Source organism: Artibeus jamaicensis, unplaced genomic scaffold, assembly GCF_021234435.1.
Source record: "Artibeus jamaicensis isolate MK-2021 breed Jamaican fruit bat unplaced genomic scaffold, CSHL_Jam_final scaffold_847, whole genome shotgun sequence".
NCBI lineage: Eukaryota > Metazoa > Chordata > Mammalia > Chiroptera > Phyllostomidae > Artibeus > Artibeus jamaicensis.
In genome coordinates this window covers 3,358,875-3,378,308 of record NW_026522057.1, presented here as the reverse complement: position 1 = coordinate 3,378,308, position 19,434 = coordinate 3,358,875, and the positions used below count along the sequence as shown (strand labels likewise).

The following is a 19,434-nucleotide window of genomic DNA, read 5'->3' as shown; positions in this document are numbered from 1 at the left end:
TTTAGCCCACACATGTACTGAAACTCAGGAATATCGCCTTGTCCAGCTGCCATCTGGTGAGATAGACCTTGGCAAACCTTACTAACCCAGGGCAGCTCCAGAGAGGTGATAAGCTCTTGGGGGACGGCATTCCTCTGAAAGCTGCTTGTTCTGGCTCATGCTGACATTCACTCCCTGCTTAGTGCCATCATTCTTATTTATTCCCCACCTGTAGATCAAAATGGAACTAAAACAGGCCCAGCAGAAGTTAGTAGACGGTGCCAGGATGTGCTCTTCACCCCCAGCAGAGTGGAAGCACTGTCAGCAGAAAATCAAGGAACTGGAGCTGGAAGTGCTTACACAGGCTCACAGCATTAAATCACAGAACAACCTGCAGGAAAAGCTGGCTCAGGAGAAATCCAAAGTTGCTGAGGCAGAGAAAAGGGTAATTATCCCCACCCGTAATAAGTAACACACTGAATGCCACTATCGAAATCCCAAAGGACTTTAAGAAATATGTATGGTGCAAACTTGATAGACTTCTAGGGGTTCTTCTTCACTCTCCCAAGCTTGCCTCCCTCTGACTTCCTTCACCTGCTCCTTCAATTCCAGTAAATCGTGTGTGTGTGTGTGTGTGTGTGTGTGTGTAATTGCATGAACTTATAAAGGTGTTTCATTAAAGCAATAAGTTAAAGCACTGAGAGCAAATGACTTTTGTTTTATACATTCAAATTTTAAAAGGTTTATTCTCCTTTCTTGTGGATTGGTGTTTACATGATTTTTATTTTGTAATTTTCGGAAGGATCTGTGTTGTGAAATGAGCCATTTTGAAATACTGCCCTGCCTTTCAGGCTGTCCGACACCAGGTGGCAGCAGTGCATAGCAGTTGCACGTTTTGATCTGCAGGTTTGTCTGAGTCAAATTTTATACAACAAACAAGTCACTTTAACAAACTATATAAACATACAGCTAACATCGATAAGTAGATGACAGTAATTTGAATTAAACTCAGATGCCTAATGTTGGGGTAAGGAAGCCAGCACAAAAGAGTTCTAAGAGTTCTATCACTGCGTAATGTCATTTGTATGAAGTTTAAGAGTACACGAAACTAAGCTCTGGTGTTTACAGACATGTGGATAGTGGTTGTCTCTGGAAGGGCTGAGAAGGGACAGGAGGGAATCTTTTGTGTTGCTAGAAGTATTCTATATCTGGGTCTGGGAGGCAGTTATATAACTAAACTTTTACTGAGGATGCTTGAGATGTGTATACTTTACTGCATGTCTGTTATTACTCCATAAAAAAGTAATGATAAAGATTGGTAAATTTTTTTAAATTTAGACGGTACTAAATATCAGTGAGGATTTTATGCAACATGCTGACTGCATTTGGAAGAATGAGTCCCTACAAACACTTTGGAAAGCAGTTAGGCATCCGCTTCTAGGGAAGTTACAGATGAAGATACTGTATAACCCCACACTTCCACCGCGAGGCATGAACTCTAGAGAAGCTATTGCACTGCATCTAAGTATCAGGAGGCAAAAATTCAGTCATTCTCATCGTAACATTGTTTTAAAAAGCAGAAAATTGGAAAGAAAACAAATACCCACTGACATGAGATTGAATAAATAAATTGCATATTCACACAACAGCATACACACAACAGTGAAAATGAATGAATTACAGCTACATGTTGTAGTTCAATATAATACTGAATAAAAACCAGGTAACCAAAAACACAGTATGATTTCATTGAAATAAAGGTCGAACTAGGCCCTGGCTGGTGTAACTCAGTGGATTGAGCATGGGCCTGCAAACCAGAGGGTTGAAGGTTCAATTCCCAGTCAGGGCACATGCCTGGGTTGCAAGCCTGGTCCCCAGTAGGTGGCCCCCAAGGCAACCACACACTGATGTTTCTCTCCCTCTCTTTCTCCTTCCCTTCCCCTCTCTCTAGAAATAAATAAATAAAATCTTTTTAAAAGATTAAAATACAGGTCAAAATAGTACCAAATAAAAACCATGTCCTATAGAGATATATATTATTAAAAGAAAAAGCAAAGAAATGATTAACACAATTCAAGATACTAGTTTTCTCAGGTGGAGCAGGAAGGGGTATAATTGACAAGGGTCACAGAGTGAACTTCAGAAGTATTGGAAATGTTCTCTTTCTTAAATTGGGTGATGGGTTCAAAAGTTTGACATATGTCCTTGAGAGAGAGAAGCCAATGGGGGATACTTTCACCTGGGGAATTAAGACTGAATGTCTTTAAGTAAGTATTTACCCTGAGCACAGAGTTAAATGAGGCAACTCAGAGGAACTCGACCTGGCCTCTGCCATTGCCCTGAATCGTTTTGCATCTTCACCTCTCCTGCTGGCATTCACTGGATGCAGGGAATGTGGGGCCAGTAAACGGAATAGAGGGAGAGCAGCTCTTCTGCTGGAATCCAGTCATTCAACAAATATTTATGGAACATTTACTATGTACCAGTCACAAATTTAGATGACAGAAAGGCTTATAAAAAATAAGTAAATCGTTTTAAAGGATATTCATCTAACAAAAAAATTTGATGATACTTTTCATTTAAATTTGTGACTGGTGCAATTTTTTTTAAATTCTAGAATAAAGTTACATATCTTTCAAATTCATAGATCTTATTTTTGGTGTTACGAGGATATTAAAGGACCTATTACTCTAGGCAATCTGCTAATTGCTACTTAGTTTGTAGGTGACCTTGACTTTGAGATAATCATGAAGGTAGTCACACTGTGGAGGAAGCAGGGACTCCTCACACACTGCAGTTAGAAGTGTAAGTTGGTTTGATACTATGGAGACACTTTGGCCTTATCTATCAAACAAATAATAACCTTTGCCCTGGAAAATCCACACACCTTGTAAGTTGTTCCAGAGACATTGTTTATAACAGCAAGATATTGGAATTTACCTAAATGTCCCTCAGTAGGAGGCTAGTTAAATAAGTTATGGTATATTCTTACAGCGGAATGGTATACAGCTGTGGAAAAGACAGCTGCATGCGTACTTATAATATGGAAAACTCTCTGAGTGTATTTTTATTTTAAAAAGCCAGGCATGTAAGTATAATATGCCATCATTGGTGTAAAAAGTGTCTGTGGGGGGAGAACTATTTAATAACATTTGTTTAAGTATGCATAAATAAATCTCTGAAAGGGTATGTAAGAAACTAATATCAGCGCTCCCCTCTTTGGTGGCAGAAGACAGGTCAGGGGTGGAAAAGGGACTTTGCACTATATAGCTCTGTTTTCACTGTACAGCTGTGTGAATGTATTACATATTGCAAAAACTAAATAATTAATTTTTCAAGTTAAAATAAATCTAGCCACACTCTTTACTTTAGATCAAATTTGTATGGCAGCAATACTGTGTTTGCTATTTGTGTGGTATTTCCCTAAGCAAAAAAGAGGTCAAAGGGGGAAAAATGGGGATGACTGTAATAGCATGATTAGTGAAATATAATTTTAAAAATAGGTCATACTCTTCTTATCGTCTTATTTGCAAACTCTTTTCATTCAAGATTTCGGATCTGCAGCAGAAATTAGACTATGCTCAGAAAGTCTGTTGCATAGATGCTTGTAGTTCGGAAAAGAAGCAACTAGAGGAAAGGATAAGAGAAGCCATAGAAAATGAAGCTAAAAGAAAGCAACAATATCAGGAAGAACAACAGAAGAGGTAAGAGGAGCAAAGATGTGGCTTTCCTGCGCGGCTCACCCTGGCTGAGGTTACCCGCAGCGTGAATTCCCCAATGCATTTGCCCCTGTGCCCTCACTAAAGTAAACCACACACTTCCTATATACTCACTTATCGCATTACATGCTAATTATTTATTTTCTTATTTGCCTTTCACACTAGAGTGTGGGATTCATAAGGCAGGGATTATTTCTTGTTGTTTCGGGAGACACTTGGTACCCCAGTCGATTTTCTTGACTGAATTGCTTAGGGAATAGGATACTCTGGGATTTGCTTTTCTAACTCTAACATGATCGGCACAAAATGCAGAGTAGAATGAAGTTGGTGTTTTGTATTTATCAGCTGATTTTCTTCAGTGAAGTCCCAACTACCTTATAGGCATCTTGGGTGCCCTAAACTCCAGTAACTGATGCTTCTTACTTCTATGGCACTCAGAGTGACTTATACACATTTTAAGAAAACTATGGTTTTAGCCACTGAAAAGATATACAGATATCCACATACACTATGAAGCTCAGAAACTTACTTTCAGCTCCAGTAAAAGCTCTGGCCCAGGGCCTGACACTCAGTAGGTACTCAGGAAATATTCAGTGAATGAAAGAATATTTGAGTGAGTCAGTCAGTGAATGTACAAATGAATAATGAATTCACTCAGTGAGGTGTAGCAGGAAAATAGGTGTCTCACTGTCACTTCTGGCAGGATGGAAAGCTATCTTCCTGTTACTGTACAAGTGGATCCTGAATGAACTGCAATAAACACACCATTTAAAGCATTGCTCACAAAGCAAGAGAAAGCCCAAAGGGCAACCATACGATGAGGTAAAACCCAAATGAGGAATGGTAAACAAACTCCTAAGTCAAGTCAAGGAGCAAATAACATTGACATCAACCCCCGTGTTCAGAGAAGAAACTCAGGAAGTTGGCCTGAAGGTAGGATAGCTGAGCTACTATAGACTCCAGTACTTAGCTGGGAATCTTGAAGGAGCTAAAGTATTTCCAGCAGGCAGTCCCCAAATTATCTCTGGAGGAAAGCAACCTTAATTTGGACGTTAAGGATTCTCACATGTTAAGTTGAATCAAACACGGGTACCTCAGTACTCCTCGGCTTCAGAACTCGCCAAACCTGGTACTCATCGCATGTTAATGATAAAAAATGTTTCAGCCCTTCGTGTATGCTTGCCACTTGTCCCACTTGCTAGACCTTGTATGAGTCACGATGCCTGGCAAGAGAAAATGCTTCATCAATTGTGACTTGCTTGCCACTCATGGGAACGAATTAACAAGTACCGAGGAACTGAGGTACCACTATGTACACTGATGATCAAAAAGCATCAGATAACACAAGGAAACTGGCTCCCATGAACAAAAGTCAGCAGAAACAAGGAACACCAGATTTATAACCTCTAAGAACTTCAGCGATTAGGATTAAGGAGAATCAATTGTAAGGAAACTGTGAAATTTTTTTTTTTTTAAAGATGTAATCAAAGACTTGAACAAGGAAAAGGAATATTTAACTTTCCTGAAGCTTGGTTTCTTCTCTCTGAAGTGGGAATAGTAATACCAGTTCCATACATTTTTTGTGAAGATTGGCTAAGAAGATACACATAGAAGTAATATTTAAGCAAAGTATAAGAAATTGAAATATGTAGGAAAATTCTTTTTCACAAAAAGGGCACTATTAGTACATGCATCATTTTGTAACCTAGACAAAAGTAACCCCAATTTACATATTTAGATTTAAGCTAATTTTTCACTTAAAATATTATGATTTATTTACCTGCCATTTTATTTTTTAGATATATTATTATATTATATATATTAATATATATTATTATATATCATAATTTATTTAATCAGTTCTTTGTTGTTGGATATTTTAAGTTTTTTCCCAGCTTCTTGCTATAGCAAACAATGACATAATATGTATCCTCATAGCCTAATTTTTTTTTATTTTTTTTCTTTTTTTAAAATTTTTTTTATTGATTATGCTGTTACAGTTGTTCCATTCCCCCTTCATTCCCCTCCACCCTACCCCCCATCCCCACCATCACCCCCCCTTTAGTTCATGACCATGTGTCTCAAGTCCTTTAGATTCTACATTTCCCATGCTATTCCCGCCCCCCCATCTATTTTCTATCTACCGTCTATGCTACCTATTTTCTGTACCTTCTCCCCCCCTCTCCTCCTCCCACTCCCCTGTTGCCAACCCTCCTTGAGATCTTCATTTCTATGCTTCCACTCCTGATCCAGCTGTCCTTTTAGTTTGCTTTCGTTTTAGGTGTGGTTGTCAACAACTGAGTTTGTTGTCCTTTCACTGTTCATGTTTCTTTAACTTCTTTTTCTTAGATAAGTCCCCCTAACGTTCCATATAATAAGGGCTTGGTGATGATGAACTCCTTGAATTTGATCTTATCTGAGAAGCACCTTATCTGTCCTTCCATTTTAAATGAAAGCTTTGCTGGATAGAGCAATCTTGGTTGTAGGTCTTTAGATTTCATGACTTGGAATACCTCTTTCCAGCCCCTTCTTGCCTGCAAGGTCTCTTTTGAGAAATCCGCTGACAGTCTGATGGGGACTCCTTTGTAGGTGACTGTCCCCTTAGCTCTTGCTGCTTCTAGGATTCTCTCCTTCATTTTAATTTTGGCTAATGTAATTACGATGTGCCTTGGTGTGTTCCTTCTTGGGTCCAACTTCTTTGGTACTCTCTGAGCTTCCTGGATTTCCTGGAAGTCTATTTCCTTTGCCAGATTGGGGAAATTCTCCTTTATTATTTGTTCAAATAAGTTTTCCACGTGTGGCTGTGCCTTTCCCCCTTCTGGTACCCCTATAATTCGGATGTTGGAGCGTTTAAAGATGTCCTGGAGGTTCCTAAGACTCTCCTCATTTCTTTGAATTCTTGCTTCTTGACTCTTTTCTGTTTGGCCATTATTTGCTTTCTTCTGGTCCACTCCATTGACTCGAGTCCCAGTTTCCTTTTCATTGCTATTGGTGTCCTGTGCAATTCCATTCATTTCAATTAGTTTCGCCTTCATATATTTGTCTAATTTGTCCGTATAATCAACCAGTTCTGTGAGGATCTTGATCACCAATTTTTTAAACTGTGCGTCTGTGAGTTTTGCTATTTCTTCATCGCTTAGATTTATTTCTGGGGCTCTGAGATCCTCCTGCGCCATTCTTGGTCTGTTCGGGCCCTTTAAGTGTGAGAAGCGGCGGCTTGGATTCCCAGGTCGCTGGGTTGTGACGCTATATGTGGGGGCGTGGCCAGAGCGGGGAAATGGCGACCCCCCTCTGCCGCTTCTCACAGCTGGGTGCGGAGGAGCAGTGCCTTAGGTGGTTCACCTGGGCCGGGCCACTCAGAGTCACTGGGTTATGACGCTGTATGTGGAGGTGGGGTCAGAGCAGGGAAATGGCGGCGCCCTCCACTGCCGCTTGCCGTGGGGACCTGCCGGCCCGGTCCAACCGCCCACTCCCTCGCCTGTCCACCCGCGCACAAATGCGCGACCTCAGTCAACACGCAGCCCCGGGCCCGGCTGTCTCCCCCGAGGTCGCTGGCCTGGTTGCTCGCTGGGTCGCTCACTAGGTCTGACCCTGCGCCTGGATTCCGCGGGCCTGAGTGTGTCTGGCCGAGTCCTCCTGTGCAACCCTGCTCCGCCAGCCGCTGGTTTCTCCCCTTACTGGTCAGGCTGAAGAATTTGTTGTTAACGGACTTCCGAAAAGTTCAATTTTCCGTGTTCTGGCTGTGTTTTCTGTTGCTAATATTTAGTTTTCTCTAATCTTGGTTGTGGGAGAAGGCACGGCACATCCACCTATGCCTCCATCTTGGCGGAAGTCCCTCATAGCCTAATTTTTGTGCCTATCTTTTATTATTTCCCTGAAATTCTGGCTTATAAAATTGTAATTTTAACTGTTCATTATGAATTTTATTTTTTAAAAGATTTTATGTATTTTTTTTTAGAGAGAGGGAAAGGGAGGGGGAATGAAAGGGAGAAAAATGTCAATGTGAGAGACATCAATCAGCCGATGAAGGTTGGTCCCTCTCGCCCACACCCCGACCAGGGAGCAAACCCACAACTCAAGTATGTGCCCTGACAGGGAATCCAACTGGTGACTTTTTGCTCTGTGGGACAGTGCCAACCAACAGAGCCACACGGTTTGGGCTCATTTTAAATTTTCAAATATAACAAACAAAAAGCCTAAGTGCTTCAGAATTCTAGCCTTCAACTACATATTTCTCAGATTTTTTCTATGCATATACATATTTTTCTATGCATATACATATGCATATACATTTTATTCTTGTTCTGTTAACAAAAGTTGAATCACTTTAAATATATTGCTTTGGAATTTGCACCTAATAATTACCACCTAATAATATAACATGGTTATCTTATTAGCCACTTAGCAGCTGCATAATCTCAGGCAAGTTTCTTATCCTCTCAGTGCCTGGTAATACCTGCCTCGTAGAATCACTGTGCAGTTAAATGAATGGTAAGCAGTCGCTTGTGTCGGTGTCTGGCACATAGTGAGCACGTGCACCAGTCAGGGTTCAGTCGGAGAAATACGACTGCTGGCAGTGATGTCAGCTCTCTGTTCTTGACTTCGTGCAGGGAAGATTTTACAACACAAGCCCAGGTGATTTTGAGAGTACACTTACTAAAGCTGGGGACAGTAAAACAAAGGAAGGGCTTAAGATAGAAGAGGCAAGATCATAACAACAGGAGTGAGCCTGGGCGGAGCTGCCGTGGCCCAAGAAAGGAAAAGGAAAAGGAAGGAAAGTCACAGCGGCAGAAGTGAGCCAGCTGAGCTGCGTGGAGTCAGGAAACAAGCTACACAGACAAAGTAATTTCTTTGGAGACAGGTTCGGGGTGTTAGCCCAGGACGAGCTGCTCCCCTGGTTGTAAGTCTCTTGGGAACTTTGGAGTTTAGGAGAAAGAAAAGCAAAGATATGTGCAGGCATGCTCCAGGGAGAAGAAGAGGAAGAAGAAGGAGAGGCAGGGAGCAAGAGCCTGCGAGAGCGAGTGAGCACTGGGTCCTTTGCCTTAAGAGATTTTATCTGCTCTCTAAAGGCAGCAGTTTTAAGGGAGGTCTTAGAGGAGGATCTAATACAATATTTGTCAGCTTTCCAGGTCTATCCTTTTAATATGCTGATTCATCAAAATGAGCATATGGGGTCAGGATTGTGGTCTTTACTGATTGGCCGGCCCTATGGTAGGTGGTCATTAGTCAGTGTACCTGGTCCAGATATCAGCCATGGCGTCACTTATCTGGATTTGCAGCTTTTCTGGGCCTGGAGCCGAAACACAGCTGTCAACATAAGAGATGTTCAAACCTATAAAGAATTTTTATGAGTTTATTTTAGCCAAAGTGACAATGGTTGCTGGGAAGAAAACCTCAATGAGTTGAGAAAATGCTCCAGAAAATGACAGCTTTGCACCTTATTTTACACATAACAATCAAAAGAGGAGGCATAAGGGGGTTACATGAAATCCACTGATGATAGATTAGGGAGACAGGAGAAAGCAAAGCAGTGAAAACCTCTTAGATTGTGTAGAAAGTAATGACAGACACGTGCTTCTTTTACTCGGGTGGGTGCGGGATAGTTAATGGTCAACAATTAACATGGCAACAATCACAATTAAAATGGGGGATTTGTAGTCTCTGATCTCAAGTGGTTGTGCATGGAGGGATCTGGAAAAGGGAAAAGGGGCCTTAACCTTGACATTCCAAAGGTATGTTATCATAGATGCAAAAAGACAATAGACAGACTCAGTTAAGATTGACTTTTGTCAGGGAAGTTTCTAGCTTATGACTACCTGCCATAAACGGTGTTTAGTTTAAAAGTTTTTATTTCAGGACTTCCGCCAAGATGGAGGTGTAGGTGGAACCACCTTGCCTCTGTGCACAACCAAATCTAAGAACAACTATTTTTAACAACAATAAACACAACCAAGCCACACAGAAAATCGACAATACGGAGTCCGAAGACAACGAAATGCTCAGCTAAACCGGTAAGAGGAGCGAAACCAGCAGTGGAGTAGGTTGGCAAGAAAAAATCCCCGAACAGGTGGTGCACGGCGCGTGAGCAGCCGAAGGCACAGATCACGGGCTGGCTACGGGAGAACGCAGGGAAGAGGTGCGGGGGGCTGTCTGCGGTCGGTCGCGCATCTGCGTGCGGATAAACCAGTGAGGAGGGGAGCCTGCGCAGGGCAGCAGGCTCGCACAATTCCGATCGGATAAACAGGCCCGGGGAGAGTGGTGTGACTGGATGGACTGGGCTAGTGGAGAGGACCGCCGTTGCTCCCTCTCTGACCACGCCCCCACACACAGCGTCACAAACCAGCGACCTGGGTCGCCCCATCCTGGTAAACAACTAAGGCTTCGCTCCGCTTACTTAATGGCACGAATAGACCAAAAATGGCTCTAGGACAACTCAGAGCCCCAGAACCGATAGATCTAAGCGATGAAGAAATAGCCAGTCTTTCAGATGCACAGTTCAAAACACTGGTTATCAGGATCCTTACAGAACTGGTTGATTTTAGTCACAAATTAGAGAAACATATGGAAGCTAAACTAATTGAAATGAATGGTAATACAAAGGAAACCAATAGCAATGGAAAGGAGATTGGGACTCAAATCAAGGGAGTGGACCACAAGGAAGAAAAAAATGATCAAACAGAAAAGAATGAAGAAATAAGAATTCAGAAAAATGAGGAGAAGCTTAGGAACCTCCAGGACATCTTTAAACGTTCCAACATTCGAATTATAGGGGTACCAGAAGGGGAAGAGTCACGAGTGGAAACCTTATTTGAACAAATAATAAAAGAGAACTTCCCCATTCTGGCAGAGGAAATAGACTTCCGGGAAATCCAGGAAGCTCAGAGAGTCCCAAAGAAGTTGGACCCAAGAAGGAACAGACCAAGACACATCATCATTACGTTAGCCAAGATTAAAATGAAGGAGAGAATCCTAGAAGCAGCAAGAGCTAAGGGGACAGTCACCTACAAAGGAGTTCCCATCAGACTGTCAGCTGATTTCTCAAAAGAGACCTTACAGGCAAGAAGGGGCTGGAAAGAGGTATTCCAAGTCATGAAAACCAAAGATCTACAACCAAGATTGCTCTACCCAGCAAAGTTTTTATTTAGAATGGAAGGACAGATAAAGTGCTTCTCAGATAAGACCAAATTTAAGGAGTTCATCATCACCAAGCCCTTATTATATGAAATGTTAAAGGGACTTACCTAAGAAAAAGAAGATAAAAAAGATGAACAGTGAAAGGACAGCAAACTCACAGTTAGTAACAACCACACCTAAAACAAAAGCAAACTAAGAGGACAGCTAGATCAGGAGTGGAACCATAGAAATGAAGATCACATGGAGGGTTAGCAACAGGGGAGTGGGAGGAGGAGAAGGGGGGGAGAAGGTACAGAAAATAAGTAGCATAGACAGTAGATAGAAAATAGATAGGGGGAAGGTAAGAATAGTAGGGGGAAATACAGAATCTAAAGAATTTGAGACACGTGTTCATGAACTAAAGGGGGAAATGGTGGGGGAGGGGTATGCAGGGTGGAGGGGAATGGAGGGGGGGGAATAGAACAAATGTAATGGCATAATCAATAAAAAAGTTTTAAAAAAAGTTTTTATTTCAGACCATCCTATACGGTTACTTTAGGTCTCTGAGTTTGTAAGGCTGTCACACACAGGCCTCCCCTGAGCTGGTCAAATTTAGTATGTGGCCCCTTTTTATACACACAGCTGAGACCTAGATGTTATCTCTAGTTTGACCAAAACTGTCTCTATGGTCAACAGACCCCAGGCTGTGTTTCTAAAATTATTAGATGCTGATCAGAATCTCATTGTCTACAGGGCTTAATGCTTAAGGGGAAGGCAGGTGAGTCAGGGTGCCCAATGATAAGGCCACTTTGACTCAGCTCTTCATCTCAGTTTCCTCATTCCAGTCGCCAAGGAACTTTCCCAGCTCCTTATATCCTGCCTCAGAGCCATAGGAGGAAAATATATTTAATAAGAGATTTATCACAGGGATTTGATCTTATGCAATTGTGGCAACAGGTTACATAAGTCTGTGAAGCTGCCATCTTTGCGTCTTACACTGGGGCTTGAAGTTTGCGGGGAAAATTGTCAGGAAGTGAAGATGCGTATAAAGTGAGGGAGAGCAGTGGCAGGCTGGAATCTGGGAGCACCAAAGGATGGACTGGATCCCGTGTCAGTTCTCACTGCCTCCCACCTTGTTACAGTAGGTGTCCTGCAGGAGTAGCTGGTCTCCCTCAGCAAGGAGCTAAACAGACACCTGGCCCTGGAGGTGGAGAAGGTGGGGGAGTCCTGCTATTGCCTCCTTCCATGATGAGCCGCAGATGAGTCGCAGATGAGTGGCAATGTGTATGAGCTACAAAAGCATGTATTGCAACTTCCCAAAAATAAAAAACAAAATGCTTCATTCCTACACTCCAGAACTTGCACGGATAGTATCTCTTATATCCCACTCTAACCAGAAACCTGCATGGACAGAGTTCCTAGCCAAGATGTTGTTATTGTTGTTATTATTATGATATTTGATGTCATTATTGTTGTCATTGTCATCCCCCTCATCTTCAGTGAAGTGAAAAATTGTCATTTTGACTAGAACTAAACATTTGGGGATAAGGGGAGTGGCAAAAAAAAAAAGAAAGAAAGGAAAAGAAGCTAGAAAGGTTAGCTAGGCCTGGTCATGATGAGCCTAACTCTTATCAGACAGCAAGTGAAGGAGTCTTTATTCAAAAGTTTCACAATTTTGGAATAACAGCTGTCGGCAAGAATTAGATTAGTCACTTAGGCCTCTCAATTAAGGCTAAATTCTAACACCTGGGTCCTCCTATAATTCCCGTTTTTAGTTATCTTATTGCTATAGGGTTAGTTTACAAACTAAACATAAGAAACAAAAGTTACACAATTCTGGAAGAATGGCAGGCTTCTGCCTCAGAGCCCGTTCCTTCCCGAACACCCAAAGAATTAGCCTGCCGCCCTCTCTGCCAGGCCAGCCCGATCCTAGGCTGTGCCCCGAGTTCCTTCCCATCTGAAACACCGGGTGTTGGGGAACACAGGCTGTGGTAGCCTGGTCACCCAGCCATCCTGGAGAAGGAAGAGGCCGAGAGCCAGAGAGTTCACCCTGGAGCCAGAGAGCCTTGAGCCCGAGAGCCAGCCCCCTCTTTATTTCCATGCCCTCTGGAGGCATTAGGCTTCTCTGCCAGTCCTGTCCTGGACTGCACACCGTTGCCTGGGCAAATTCCTCTGATGCCCCTCCTACTTCTCCCCAGTGATCTGATCAGATCCCTCTGTCTCATAACTAGTCACATCAAGGAGTTTGGACATGTCGCTAGAAGAGAATGGTCTGTAGTTTTCCTTTCTGTAATATCCTCATCTGGTTTTGGTATTAGTGTAATGCCGTTTATTACAATTAGTTAGAAAGTGTCCCCGCTTCAATTTTTCTGGAAGAGAATGTAGGTAATTGGTATCACTTCTTCCTTTAAGGTTTGGTAGAATTCACCAGTGAAACCATGTGGGGCCAGTGCTCTATTTTTGGAGGGTTATTAAATATTGATTCCATCTCTTTAATAGATATTGTCCTATTCAGATGATCTGCTTCTCCTTGTGTAAGTGTGAGTTCAGTAGATTGTGTCTTTCAAGGAATTGGTTCATTTCATCTAAGCTATTAAATTTGTGGGCATGGAGTTGTTAGTAATATATCTTTGTTGTTCTCAATGTCCTTACAATCGGTAGGGGGGAGCAGAGTTTGACACCTCAAAATATGCCCCTTTGGAATAATGGTTATTTTATTTAGGCTGATTAATTTTAAGAAACAAAAGACAAGGGAGAACCTCTAAAAACCAAATAGAAGTTACCCTTTGTAAAAGGACACTTACATTTGGTAAGGGTGGTTCTCTCACTGTGTCAGGAAGAGAATATCTCTAGAAATTGTTATCAATGGACAAAGTGTGGACTTTAATCTGCATGATAATGTGTCTGTTTATTGTATTTTCCAAGATAACCTCCAATAACTGACTCCCCGCCCCCATCATCCTGTTTTCTCTTTAGCTGAAGGTGAAAGTGAAGGCTTTTGTCGTACTGGTGAGTCACTCAGTGTTTCAGCATCCCTCCCATGTATGCAGGAAGTGTATGTGTTGTTAAACTTCAATTTGCTTTCCCCCTGCTAATCTGTTTCATCTCAGTTTGATTATTAGGCCTGCCAGAAGAACCTAGAAGGGTAAAGAAAATTTTTTCTTCCCTGATGGTAGTGATGATCCCTCTTTCATTTTGATATTAGTAACTCATGTCTTCTGTTTCTTGGTTAGCCTGGTTAGAGAGAGGTTTGTTCATTTTATTGATCTTTTCAAAGAATCAGCTTTAGTTTCATGGTTTCTCTATTGTTTTCCTGTTTTGTAATTTCATGGATTTCTGCCCTAATTATTATTATTTCTTTTGTTCTGCTTTATTTAGTTCCCTAGTTTCCCTAAGGTAGAAGCTTAGAATATTGATTTCCTATCCTTCTTCTTTTATAATATTTGCATTTAAGGCTATAAATTTACCCCTAAGCACTGTTTTTACTGCATCTCACAAATTGTATAAGTTGTATTTTCATTTTCCTTAGTTCCAAATATTTTTTAATTTCTTGAGACTTCTTTTTTGACAGATAAATTTTTTAGAACTGTGTTTAATCTCTAAATATTTTGGGATTTTCCAGCTATCTTCCTGTTATGAATTTTTAATTGCATAGTATCCTTTTAAGCAGTTGTATAGCATCCTGTTACATAGATCTATCATTGTTTATGAAAATGTTTTTAAGACATTTTTGCTTTATAAATAATGCTATTGTTATCAAATAGAAAGAGTTCATCCACCCGGCGCTAGCAGAGCCAAACACTAAACACAGAGAATTCTGGTAGAAGAGATATTGGCTATTTTATTATTATAAGTGGCACCACCCCAGAGAATGGGAAGCTAATGCTCAAAAGCGTGACTCCCCAATGGCATGTAGGTTATAGATTATATAGGGCCAAATTACAAGACACCATGGATTTGGGATTCAGGGTCCTGTTGGGAGCTCATTGGTAGGGGGTGAAGTGTGGGTAATAAATCATTTCTTCAGGACTGCTCTGGCGTCCCTTTGTCTGGAAAAGTAGCCAGGAGGTTGTTCTACCTTAGAGCCAAGGAGCTGAAACATCATTTAGGTCAAGACGGTATCTTTAACTTAACAGAAACCCATAACTTGTGATCCTTAGTGAGGGCTTGGCCATTGTTCCTGGCTGCCTGAGGGGACTAATGACGAGTAAGGGGAAGGGCTAAGGTTTACAGCAAGCTGTGAAGAAGCTGAATGGAGTGCTTGAACTACATATTAAATAGCAATCATACAGTAAATCAGGACCCTCGGTTTCACTCTAAAAAATATTCTTCTATATAAGACTTTGCAACTACAATGAAATATGTGTTATACTAACGGAAGTTTAGGATGCCGTGATAGTACACAGTAAGGATGTCTAATCTGGCCTGTAGAGCTCAAGAAAGTCTTCCTCAAAGACAACTATTTAAGCTGAGAGTGAAGCAGTTGGGATGGGAAAGCTAAGTAGAGAAGATCAGGCAAAGGAGGGCCCGGGAGAAGAAGACAGGGTAAAAAATGGAGTTGCAGAGGAGGAATAACTATGGAAGAGACTTGTTTCAAGACGTAAAAATAAGTTCTTTTTGCCTGGAATAAAATGTGTGTGGGTATAGGGGTGGCAAGAAAATGAGGCAAGGAAGGGAAGCCAAGATGAGGCTAGTGGGTAACAGGCCATATTTAAGAGTTTGAACTTGATCTTGAAAGTAATGGGGAATCACTGAGGATTTTAAGCAAAGAGAATGATATGATTAGGTTGTGATTTGGAGAGAACACTATTTGCTGTGTATAGGATGGATTGAAAGGGAGGTCAAGGCTGTTAGAGAGATAGGTGGTCTCATCAATCTACTAAATTTCTAATTTTATTCACCGGCAGAAACTGGTATGTTAATCTTTCATTGTTCAAGCTCTACACATAATGTAGAACTTAATTTTTAATATATTTATGGGTTGCTTTTTAAATTTTGCCTTCCCACTTTTCAACGTTAGTTTCTAACTCCTAAACTTTGCTGCAGATCCCTCAAGGTTTTTTTAGTTTTAGCAGATTAAAACTTCCCTTTAGGCTACAAGACTTGTCTCTTAGTCTGGTCTTTCGATCAGAAATTCAGACTGATATCAAAAAAGAAGAAATAGTGAGAGCAAGAAATTGCTCGTGTACATAATGAATGAAATGAAATAAGAGTTGAAAGGGGAGGTGCTGGTGCAGTGATGGATGTGAGTTGGAGAAGGTCAGCCACACAGTCCTCGGAAAGCCTGCAGCTCACAGCCATAAACATGAGAAGAACTAGCCGTCAAGAGACCTGGGCCCTATGTTTCAAATATAAATCTTTCCCAAGAACCCATTGGTTTCTGAAAAAAATTAAGTTAGAGGGAGCACACTTATTTGTCCAATTCAGCGTTTTAGTGACCTAGCCTGCAGGTGAGCATTTTTGCCACCAGTGCTATTTTAACATTATCATCATCATCATTTGTCTATATAAGTCTTCTAATTTCAAAGATCCTTGTCTGATTTTCTCAGAACCTCTTTCTACAAACTGTCTTTTGACAAGACTCCCTCTGAAGGAGTTATGGATTTATGGCCCTTTCAGAAGAGGGTGACCCTCATGTTAAAAAACAAAAGTCAAGTGAGTAAACTGGAGGACCTAATTGGCTTTATTCAACTATTCATGAGTTGGGGACCATCCCATCTAGTGAAGAGAAGGCAGCTCCAAGGAGCTGTACGAAATGGAGGGCTTTTATAGGCAGAAGGGGTTTGGGAAGAAAGGAAGTTTCTAGCAAAGAGTGGAGTGTTTTAAGCAGAGTCACCACCCTTTGGGTACATGTAGGGGGTCTATCGAGCAGATCACATCACTAGTGTTGACAAGGTAGTTCCAGGTTGACTGATTAAAGGTCACATTCCTGGGACAGGCTAAAACCACTGAGGTCTTCATTTGCTGACCTGGGGCTTAGCACCAGTGACTCCATTTTGGACCTGTTATTTCTTTTTTAACATTAATCAAACAGGCTCATTCACGATTCAGCTACAGCAGTGTTAACATGTGTGTATTAGTATTAATGGTGTTCATAACTAACAACCCCCCAATGAACTAAGAAGATCAAGGGACTGAACTCGTAAAGCAATGAGGAAGAGTACAAGGAATGCTCAGTTCAGAATTAGAGCCTTATCTCCATCTCATTCTAGCTGTGTAACCTTGAGCAGGTTAATTAAAACTCTCTGCAACAGCTTCCCCTGAGACATAAGATAAGTTATTTCTTCTTCATAGGGTTGTTTTGAGAGAGAGAGAGGAGGGGAGGGGGAAAAGAAGCAAAGTTTCTATCATGGAGGATGTTCCCTGTGTTGGCCCCTTTGTCTTATGGACATATAACCCACCTCACTGAACCAACAAAAAATTCCTCTGTGAGGATATAATAATTTTATCTCAAAGAGTTTTATTTGCAAGGCTTTGCAATTCACAGTTTGATTTAATGTACATTAATTTCCCTCAGGAACCTCCTAGATCAGGATATAAATGAGCTACAAAAGAAAGTGAAGATCTTGCAGGATGAAGAGAATATACTGGAAACAGCCAATTCTCAGCAACAATACAGAATTCAGCAACTAGAGGCCCAACTTAAACAACTGGAAAATGAAAAAATAAAATCTGAGGAGGTAAGAAAGTAAATGGACATGCTTCTCAGCTCTCCAGTTCCCATAGGAAACAATTAGAAATAGCTAACAATTATTGATGCCTCCCACTTTACCAATTAGTTCAGCCAGGGTTTAGTCAGGAAAGTAGAATTTACTCTAGGTGTTTCAAGCAAGAAGGGATTTAATACAGGAATAACATGCTTATCACACTGTTGGAAGGGAGGGTTAAGGGCAAGTAGAAGGTCAGAACAAACTGCTGCTGCTTTCAATAAATGCAGAGTTCAGGAACCCCTGGAGCCAACTCCTGCAGCACCAGGGGAAGGGGTGGGGATCTACAGGAACTCTTCATAAGCCCCTGCGAAGGTCTCCTCTGCTGACCGTGCATTTATCTACCTGCCAGTGTGAGAGGAGAGCGGTACCTTGTCCTCCCACCGTGCTTTCCAAACCAGGTGCAAGTGCCTCTGATTTGCAGAAGTTAACCTGGAGCTCTGCTGTCAGGGGATTCTGGGAAATACAGTTCTCAGACCGCCAACTTTGCAGCACAGAGGAGAGCTTAACCAGTACGGTCCTATCGAGCAACAGCACGATCCACTTTGTACAAAGTTAACATCCTCAACCCATACTTAAATAAAATAATAAACAACGAAAGGCATATTATGCTTCCACCTATATGATACACTGTCACTCATGTAAATGAAGACACACGTAACCTCTCAAAGTTTCATCAGTATGGGTGATCATTTGGCGATAATGTTTTTTGTTTTTTTAAATCCTCACATGAGGATATTTCTTCATTGCTTTTTAGAGAGAGAGGAAAGGAAAGAGAAAAACATCGATAGGGGAGAGAAACATTGATTGGTCACCTCTCATAGGTGCCTGGACCAGAGATCGCACACACTAGGACCAGGGATCGAACCCAAAACCTAGGTATGCACCCTGACCAGGCATTAAACCCACAACCTTCTGGTTATGGGCCGATGCTCCAACCAACTGAGCCAAATCGGCCAGGGCTGGGGGACAATGTTAACTGCTGTTTTTTCAGTCTCCATCCACATGGACACTCTGTAACTTTACAACTTAATTATAAAGTTAACTACCAAGAATACAATAATACACACTTTGCCATTCCCAAATGTGTGAGAAGCCATTCCCACTTCCATCTCTTGGTTTCTTCCATGTATTTTGGCAATGAGAGAAATGGCATAATATACTATTAAGAACTGGTTAAAAGTTTGTACATCATGTGCACTGGCCAGGTGGCTCAGTTGGTTGGATCGTTGTCCCATGCACCAAAAAGCTGCAGGTTTGATTCCAGGTGAGAGCACATACCTAGGTTGCAGGTTCCATCCCCGGTGGGGGGACATATGGGAGGCAATTGATGTTTCTCATGTCAAAGTTTCTCTCCCTCTATTTTTCTCCCCTCCCTAAAAATAAATCAATTTTGTTAAAAAAAAAAAACATATACTTGGGTGAGAATTAAAAAAAAAGTTGCCTGGCTGGTGTGGCTCAGTGGATTAAGCACCAGCCTGCAAACTAAAAAGTCACTGGTGAGATTCCCTGTCAGGGCACATGCCTGGGTTGCAGGCCAGGTCCCCAGTTGGGGGCGCACAAGAGGCAACCGATCAACATCTCTCACACCAATGTTTCTCTCCCTCTTTTTCTCCCTCACTTCCCCTCTCTCTAAAAATAAATAAAATATTTTAAGAAAGTAGCTTATACATCATGTGATAGGAATCATCTAACCCCAGAAGATATATGGTAAGACCAATGACATATATATATATATATATATATATATATATATATATATATGAGCTTTTGTTTTACTTAATCTTACTTTAAAATGATACTCTCGTCAGAAGCAATGTTGAGTGGTAAGACCACAGATAATGGTTCTGGTAAAAGCATTATGGACAGCGAAAGTAAATCCATAACTAAAAGGAGCATCTACTCCACTGAGGACA

At 41.4% G+C, this 19,434-nt stretch overlaps 1 protein-coding gene across 3 annotated transcripts in view; it reads left to right on the top strand.

Annotated features, from left to right (window-relative positions):
* CCDC30 (coiled-coil domain containing 30) overlaps window positions 1-19,434 on the top strand; it is a 104,029-nt gene that overhangs the window by 66,375 nt on the left and 18,220 nt on the right. For all 3 annotated transcript variants that reach the window (XR_008390713.1, XM_037149643.2, XM_053660621.1), the window contains exons 8-10: window positions 215-424; window positions 3,529-3,683; window positions 17,329-17,491. Coding sequence is in view for 2 of the 3 variants with exons in the window: in XM_037149643.2 (XP_037005538.2) it covers window positions 215-424; window positions 3,529-3,683; window positions 17,329-17,491 (528 nt within the window). In the remaining variant the exon portion in view is untranslated. The remainder of the gene's footprint in view (window positions 1-214; window positions 425-3,528; window positions 3,684-17,328; window positions 17,492-19,434) is intronic.